Genomic DNA, 9,169 nt, shown 5'->3' with positions numbered 1-9,169 from the left:
AATTAATTTATCTAGGTTTTCTTAATGGCCACCTCAGGATTTGTTAAACTTGGTAGTCCTGGAGGAGTGGAAGAACAAGATACCATTTCACATCTTGAAGCATGTGGAGGAGCGTGGAGAGGTTAATTCAGGACGTGCGGCTGAGCTGGCTGATGAGTACGCCTTGCTGGTGGAGTCACTGTGCCGTAGGGAACGTGGTACTTTCCGACATGTTAGGTCCCCCTCTGATGATAACCTTGGGGACGTGAGTGGTAGGTCGAAAGGTCCCACACCTACCCCCCCTGATGCAACCAAGCTTACTTGTTCTTACTGTAAAAACCCAGGCCATACAATCCAGAGTTGTAAACACCCAAAGTGTCGAATTGCTAAAAGTAGTTCCCTGGATCCCAAATCCAAACCAATAGCAAACACCAATGTGGAAAGGCCCCATCAGGATCTCTTCTCTTCATTCACCTATGAGGGAAAAATTTCAATCATGGAGGGGTCTCGTTCTTTCCCTATTCGTATACTACGTGATACGGGCGCAGCACAATCTATCCTCCTGTTTAACGTCATTCCTGATATACCTACCGCATTTACTAATGAGAGTGTTCTAATTTCGGATCTCTCATCCCATTCTTCCTATCCTTTAGCTAAAGTGCACCTCCAATGTCCCTTGATTACTGGGGAAGTGCAAATAGCCATAAGGAAAGACCCAATGCCTGTGTGCGGCATTCATTTATTATTGGGTAATGACTTGGTAGGAGATCTAGTGGTTCCTAACATAAAGACAGTCGACTCTCCCTTACCTGTCAACTCCACCACTGACCTTAAAGAAACTATTCCTCATCTTTTCCCATCTTGTGCTGTCACCCGGTCACAGAGTGTGCGGAATGGGCCCTCTTCATCTGAAACCACCTCCAATATCTTACTACCCACAGAAGATCTGTACAATAAGACCATTAGTAGGGATGAGCTCATTACAGCCCAACAATCTGATCCATCTTTGTTCAAACAGGTGATGAAAGACCCCAGTGTGGACCATTGTACATCTTCGGCTTACCACCCACCGTCCCAAGGTTGCTTGGAACGGTTCCATCAAAACTTTCAAGTCGATGCTAATAAACTATCTGCTCTCAACTATATAGTCCATACTCCTGATCGCAGAAAAGATTCACAACTTGTTCACATTAATCTCATGAAACTTTACCATTCCAGGCAGTCAGAGGAAGACATCCCAGAGGCTATAAGCTTACCTGTATTGCATACGGTTTTGTCAGGGCCGGAGCCGGATACAGATGACATGGACCTATTGGAGAATTTAGACTTCCCTCTACCTAAAGAAAACCCTGCTAACAGTCACATACTCAACAACTTGGATGAGTATTTTTCTGTTCTGAATCCATCTCAAGCAAAAGATCTCACTAAGTTATTATCAGCATTTCCTAAAGTCACGTCAGACCTCCCAGGTTTTTGCAATATACTTAAACATGATATTAAGCTAATCTCAGATGATGTACAACCCATTAGGCAATCAGCATATCGACTAAATCCACAAAAAAGAGAGATTATGAAAAAGGAGGTAGATTTTTTGTTAAAACATAACTTAGCTGAGCCTAGTACCTCCCCCTGGGCTTCACCTTGCCTTCTCATTCCAAAACCCAATAGCACTTTTCGTTTCTGTACCGATTATCGTAAAGTGAACCAGGTCACTGTCTCAGACTCCTACCCTTTACCTTTGATTGAAGATATAATAGACAGCATAGGCTGTGCCAAATTTATCAGTACGGTGGACTTATTGAAAGGGTATTATCAAGTGGGACTCACGGATAGGGCCAAAATAATCTCGGCATTTATAACCCATTTGGTCTTTTTTTCAATATTTGGTTATGGCGTTTGGCTTTTCTAATGCTCCGGCCACATTCCAGAGGGCCATCAACTTCCTAATTCAGACCTAGGGTGGGACGTTCGCTCACCTGACCTGGTGGTGGTGTCGGACAGCTGGGACGAACATCTGGTGCGTTTGAGATACTGCTGTTTGCAATGACTGCAAGAGAGACTGGATTCACCTATAACCTGGCTAAATCTGCTTTTGGCCGGGCCTCAGTGTGTGATTTGGGACATAGGTCAAGTTGGGCATGTGTGAGACCCAAGGACGCAAACGTTAGAGTTATCTTGTCCTTCCCACCCAAGGACGAGGAAGGAACTCATGCGCTTCCTGGGATGCGGCTACTACTGTCGGTTCTGGTAGCAACTTCTCCAGCGTGGCTGGACCCCTCACAGACCTTACCAGTTCTGCGGTCCCTTACATCTGGAACCAGAGGTGCGACCAGTCTTTCCACCGCCTCAAAGCCTTCCTTGCCTCCAAGCCTGTAGTCCACCCCCCTGACTACACCTCGCCCTTCCATCTGCAAATCGACGCTAGTGGTGTCGGAGTGGGGGCTGTGCTCCTACAACCCGACCCAACCACTGATGTTCTTCACCCTGTGGCATATTACTCCGCCAAGTTGAAAACACATCAGACCAACTACTCGACCATAGAGAAGGAGGCCTTGGCTCTGGTGTGTGCGTTGGCAATAAAGAAGTTTGAATGTTACCTCCAGTCTTGCCTAGCCACAAACAACCCTAGTCTTCACCGACCATAACCCACTCAATGTCTATCCAAACCAACAAGACCTCCAACCAGCGACCCTCCGCTGGGCCTCACCCAGCCCTATAATCTACAAGCCCGCACATAAGCAAATGATAACCTGATTTGCAGACTCCTTATCCCGAGCTCCAGTGAATGCAGCAGCTACTCTCCAGACGCACTCAGGTGATCACCTCAGCCAAGGCCACGGGAGGTCTTGGAGGGGGGGTGCTGAACCCTCCACCCAGCACGCTGAACCACGCCATCTATTTCATCCTGATCTACCTACCCAGCACTGAGCAACGCCGCCATCTAGGGACGAGACACGAGTATGACTCGTCTTAGTTACCACTCCGAGGTTTCCCTTCTCCATATCCTGGTTGTTGCGTCACCTCCTCAAAGTCTTCTTTGTCAGCTCCAATTCGAGGAGAGGGGACTTGGCTCTGGGAAGTGACCACAGGATCATCTATCCTCTAAACCTACGTGCAGTGACTACCTACCGTCTTCTACAATACTCAGCCTTACTCGTCAGCCATCTCAGCTCCTCACTTAAGTACTTATATTTTGTATTAACTCCCCCACGTCCACTTGCTTCAAGATTGTTTTATGTTTATTAATATGTATATACTGTTAATGTTTAGGTTAAGTTTGGTTAAGGGTAATTTATAAGCTGAATATTTTGTTAAGGGATTTATGGTACTTTATTATATACAACGAAAACTCGCATCCTTTGTCTACCCTTTTATAGTCCGATTGTCTTTGTTTTTTTGTTGTTGTTACCTGTTGGGATCTGGGTAGACGTATAACTATATTCTAAATCCCCAACTCGCACACTACCTACACCACCCAGCCAGCAACACACCTCCTCCGCCGCTGCCTGGCGGCCCTCGCTCCCGCCGGCGAGCATGGCGACCCACAAGCTGTCCTCCTCTGAGCATCCTCACCAACCAGCTCTCTCTACATCACGCTTGTAACCATGTTGCCTTCCCAGCACCAAGCTGCATTGTACATCCAATACAACATGTATATAGAGAGCACATTGTGAGTTTCCTTTCTCCATCTCATCCTGAGTGTGAACCAAACATCCTGAACCCCACAAATGGTGACCTCGGAGTGACCTGCCTCTTTCTACTTACAGCGGCAGCCAGCAACACCTCCCCCTCGCTCCTCCTCCGCCTGCCTGGCGGTCCTCTCTCCCGCTGGCGAGCATGGCGACCCACAAGTTGTCCTCTGAGCACCCTCACCAACCAGCTCTCTCTACATCACGCTTGTAACCATGCTACCTTCCCAGCACCAAGCTGCATTGTACATCCAATACAACATGTACAGTATATAGAGAGCACATTGTGAGTTTCCTTTCTCCATCCCATCCTGAGTGAACACTAAACAATCTCAAAAACTCCACAGTCTTCTTTAAAGTTTGATTCAATGCGTATTACATTAATGACAAATTATTATCTTGTTTACTAGAATAAAATTGAACCATGTTATTTTTGCTTTTTTAGGATCCTTTCAGTACCTTTTTTTAACACTGCCAATTCGTAAAATAATAGGTATTTATATTTATACCCTATACCCAGGAAGATGTCTTGATTAAAGACGAAAGCTAAGGTACTCCGTTGTTTCCATTTTCCCGTGTGATTTTATCAAGATATATATATATATATATATATATATATATATATATATATATATATATATATATATTACTCTCTCTAGTCTGTACTCACCCCTGAAGATGTGAATTACACGAAAGCGCTTGGGAACTGCGTGTTTTCTTCTTTCCTTGTGGTTATCAGCATATACCTAGATCACGCGCACCTCCAGTGATTTACTTGCATATATATATATATATATATATATATATATATATATATATATATATATATATATATATATTAACCTTAACCAGTGGGGGGGTCGCGGTCATGGCTCGAGGTGCATGATTGGGGTCGCTAGAAAAAAAGTTGGGAACCACTGTGCCATTACAACGTACAGACGACCCGCGCCTTGCACACTGGTTGATCCCGCGGCCAACTATATGCTATGTGGCTCACGCGGTTTCCGCCTGGCTTTCCTGTCTTTCTTATAATAGTGTTTGTCTCTGATGAAAACAAATAAATTCCTGAAATAAGTGAGAGAACGTAAAACAAAAGAGCATTGGACATTTATAAACTCTCTTATACAATAGTTTATATTGCAAAATAAATAGTGTTTACGGATATTAATCTCATAAGAAAGACATGTTGTACTACTTATAGACCGCCACCATTGTATGATTTACCTCTGAGTCTTTTTATGTAAATTGTCCAAAAAGGTGAAGTTTTTCGACATGTTTGAAGATGTAAAAGAGAGAGTAGACTAATCTGACGGTGCCATTTCATTACCAACAATCCCACGACTAAGGTGAGAATTAATCGTCATGTAAGATATACTGACAGCTTTGTCGGCGGTTCTTGGTCAAGTTGCCTTGCTGTTTAACATTGTTTACCTGTTACTGTCTGCACACAGGTAACTACCCTCCCACGGCCTACGTACTCTGTATACCTACATTGTTTATATTCATGCTGCACCATATTATTATTAGCATTTTTAATTAATGTCGGTGATATAAATTAGGTTTGGTTATTCAGAACCACAAAACCTGATTAATAATGTTTTCATTGAAATGTCAAAATAATGAAATAATAAACAGCGAAAAATGCTAAATTCCAAAGAGTCACCTATCCAAAATGGAGATATAATTACCGATGTTTCTGTTACTTTGGGGTATTTAACACAGCCGTAGGATTTACTTTTCGTTAGGTTAGGTTAGGTTAGCGAAGTGCATCACGATGAATCTGAGTTATCTCCCTTGTTCACCAACTCTTTGGAATTCAACGTTCGCCAATACTGAAAGTTTTTCGCTGTTTATTATTTCATCTTACAAATTATTTTTACAAAATTACACTAAAAATATTATTAAACATGTTTTGTGTATGTATAACAGATATTCGTTAAGATTTTACCCTTATTTGCTATACTTTTGGGTACTTTTGGGTAATTCGTGGCTCCCGCAGGAGGTATTTACCGGAATGTTGAGATAGAGAGGTCAAGGTCAGCTGTCATGGGTGTAAGTATACGACTTTTTCTCCTCTTATAATAATGTGTGGTAAAATTTTTTCTTGACAATAATGGGGGGTAAATATGCACTTTCACCTCCCACTCTGTTAGAAAGTCAAAAATATATTTTTCTATTGTATTTGTGTGTGTTTAGACCGAATATGACCTTCATTTCCGTCGGAAATTGGCTGTTTTTTATCGTTTTTTTTTTTCCGTGGGACGTTTTTAAAAAAAAAATAATGGCTAAGCGAATAAAAAATACACCAAAACACACTAGAAAAACAAAAACCAAACCTGACCTAACCTAACTGACTCGCACCATATGATGGCATCACCTATTTCTTACCTTATTGGGCTGGTTCTTGTTCGTCGTTGGATTCTCAGATTCTTACACAATGCCGCATACAGTGTGTTTTTCTTTGCGATATTTACATTCAGTCTTGCACTTATGACACTTTACTGAGGTTGGAAGAACACCATGCGATCGAAAAAATGCTATAGTTTCTTCGTTTTTTCCCAAAATTCGCAATCAGCTCCATATAATTTAAGTGACACCCATCACAGACTTCCATGGTCGGAAATGAATTTGAATTTCAAAATATGAGACCCAAAATAAAAATCGATTTTGATTGGGCCAAAAATACCACGAATTAAACCACAAATCGTTTTAATTGGTTGCCCTCCAAAAAACGCTTTTGATTGGTCGCGTGACGTGTTTGGGAACGCATGCGCGTGATTATTTGTGAAGGAGACACGCAGTCTGAGAGGTGAGGTAGGCAATAATGGCGGAAGATTAATGGAAGAAAATAGATAAAATTTTGGTTATGCTATCTCTGTTATTATACATTTGCGACGGCAATGTAATCGATGTAAATGATCTTATAATTAGACGTCTTATTAGAATATGATAATAGATTAGTGGTAGGAATGTGGAATGTGTAAATGCAAAAATACCTAATGGGGGCCTTTGGAACTGCATGATAGACTGGCAGTATTTACCATGTAGCTATGGCAAGATATAGGTCTAATGTGTTAGTGTGTATGTGAGTCTAGAATCAGTCAGTTTGTAGTGTTGACCAACCACGGCTCTTGAGTTGAGCAATGTGTTTTTCTGATGGTTTAGACAATTTTAAGACACTTTTCTTATATGACACTTCCCTCAAAAATGAACTAACCTACTTAGGGTATTATTTTAATTTCGGATCTCCAGGGAATCTTAGGAATTTAACCCTGACCCCTCGGTTAAGTTAGATATAGTTCCTGGGTTCTGTGGCTAGGTTGGGTTAGGTTAGGTTAGGTTGGATATATAAATACAGGAATGACAAAATTAAAGTTTATCTAACCTATGCGTGGAGCTCCGCCCCCTAGATCCCCCGGTTGATTTTTTTTTATTCCAGATTCCAGAGTGTACAGTACAGTACTACGCTTCCAGTGGATGCTGGAGCCCATTAGTGTAGCTGTCATGGAGGATGGAAGGAATTGGTTAAGATCAATAGCTATGGAACACACGAGTTGCTTAGTGTAATTAGTCGGGGAAAAGTTACATTACAATGGTAAGTTTAAGAGGCCATTGTTTGCTGTGTACATTATGTTACAGTACAGTTCTGACTTGTCTAGAGTAGTGAGGTAAATTTCTAGAATGATGCTCCATTGTAAAGGAGTTTTATTGGGATCTTCATCTATATACTGTACAGGGTAACTTTTATATTCTAGGACCCAAAATGATAACTCTATATTAGGACATGCAATAAACAGGAACCTAAAGAGTTTGATCATATCATTGTGAAGGACATAAATACATTTTTGTGATTACACTTTATTCCTACCGATTTTTAGGTTACTGTTTATTGCACTTCCTAAAATGTAAAAATAATTTAAGGTTCTCAAATAAAAATATGACCCTGTATTTGTTATTTGTGATGGATGTAAATTGATGCTCATAACTGTTTGAATCATGAATAACACTAGACAGTGGTAACACACATCAGCCACTGTACCGTAATGTGGCTTTAGAACTTATTAGTTAGTGAAGATTGTTTATGATATACTCCCTGATATCTCCCATGTAACTAGTTAAGAGATAAATGAATATTTTAGTAAAAAATGGCATGTAATACTGAATATGCTGGTGTGTGTGTGTGTGAACGGAAAGATGTTAAGATGGACACTTAGACACTGATTTTAACAGATATTCATCATCATCAATGTTTTATATCCATTTCCTATGCTTCCATGGGTTAGCCACAATTTTGTTGTCAGATCCCCATTCTGCATTTTAATTAGCACTTTTGTTATCAATTTCCACAGAGGCGGAGCCATGCCCCAAGTCAGTTGCTTAAACGGAAGAATGACTGTGGTTTCACAATTGGCCCAAAAGTGGCTGTTAGCCAGTCAGATTCTAAGAGGCAAAAGGTGGCAGAAAAGGCAGGCCCAGGGCTCCTGGTCTCTCCCTATCGGGCTCCTCTTGTACCAATTGTTAATACTCCGACAGGACAAACTTCTTCTCATGTAAGATCACATCCATAGAAGTGCACCACTTCTCCTCTTAATGTATTTTTACCCAAAGTTTATCGTCTCTAGCTTATTTTACTAATGTAGTTAAAAAAGTTGTAATATTAAAGGCATGGGAATCTCCTTTTAAATTTCTGAGCAGGATCACAGACTAATGATAAATTCATTGCTGTTTTATAAAGGTAGCTATTTATGCATTTGCCTTGTATAGTACTGTATGTCTGCAACTGTGTTTAGGAATTACTATATGCAACTTTAGCCTTTTCTTGTCATCTTTTGAACTTGTACTATTATCTTAGGTATCATTTCCTCTAACTCTTTGCTGTTTATGTAGCTGTTTCTTGAGCTTCCCCAGGCTAAAGATTAATTTTTTCTCATTTGTAACACTTATCATGTACAGTCACGGTCAAAAGTCCTGTCGCCTTTTCTGCTGCTCCATGAACCCTGAGATTCAGACTCATGAACCTGAAGCAGTAGACACTGATGCATTATGATGCATTATTCTGTCCATAAATGCTTGAGATTCACGAGTCTTAATCTTGGGGTTCATGGAGCAGCAAAATCGGCAACAGGACTTTTGTTCACGACTGTGCATAGTGGGATACTGTACAGGTATAGACAGTATTTTATGTTGTTGCTGTAACTGCTAATACAAAAATTTCCTTTTATCAGGAGGATTTGATTCGGAAAATTCTCGCCAAGCCATTTAAGATTCCCATCCCTAATTATGTAAGTCGAGGATCTCGATGCTTGGGGATCCGTCGTAATGGTGTGAGGCGACCATTGCATGACCCTGATGAACCTGGTGCCCTGGTGCTTTACTCCCCGGCTGTCTTGTCCGCTCAAGAGAAGCTCACGGCCAACCTGTACGTATATCGCACTACATACTACTGTACTATTTATTGGTTGTTTTTACTGCAAGATATTTAGGATTTATCACAGTTGTTA

At 41.1% G+C, this 9,169-nt stretch overlaps 1 protein-coding gene across 1 annotated transcript; it reads left to right on the top strand.

Moving 5' to 3' along the window:
- Positions 1 to 4,874: 4,874 nt before the first annotated feature.
- LOC121858141 (DNA repair and recombination protein RAD54-like) lies at positions 4,875 to 9,087 on the top strand (the record flags this gene model as incomplete). Its single annotated transcript, XM_042354367.1, has 4 exons — positions 4,875 to 5,014; positions 7,108 to 7,263; positions 8,018 to 8,218; positions 8,894 to 9,087. Coding segments are annotated over exons 2-4 (398 nt in total), but the record flags the coding sequence as incomplete, so codon positions are not given.
- Positions 9,088 to 9,169: the final 82 nt, after the last annotated feature.

The sequence above is a fragment of the Homarus americanus genome, unplaced genomic scaffold, assembly GCF_018991925.1.
Source record: "Homarus americanus isolate GMGI-L3 unplaced genomic scaffold, GMGI_Hamer_2.0 scaffold15307, whole genome shotgun sequence".
Taxonomy (NCBI): domain Eukaryota; kingdom Metazoa; phylum Arthropoda; class Malacostraca; order Decapoda; family Nephropidae; genus Homarus; species Homarus americanus.
The sequence above is the reverse complement of the archived record's forward strand: the minus strand, read 5'-3'. Positions and strand labels throughout refer to the sequence as shown.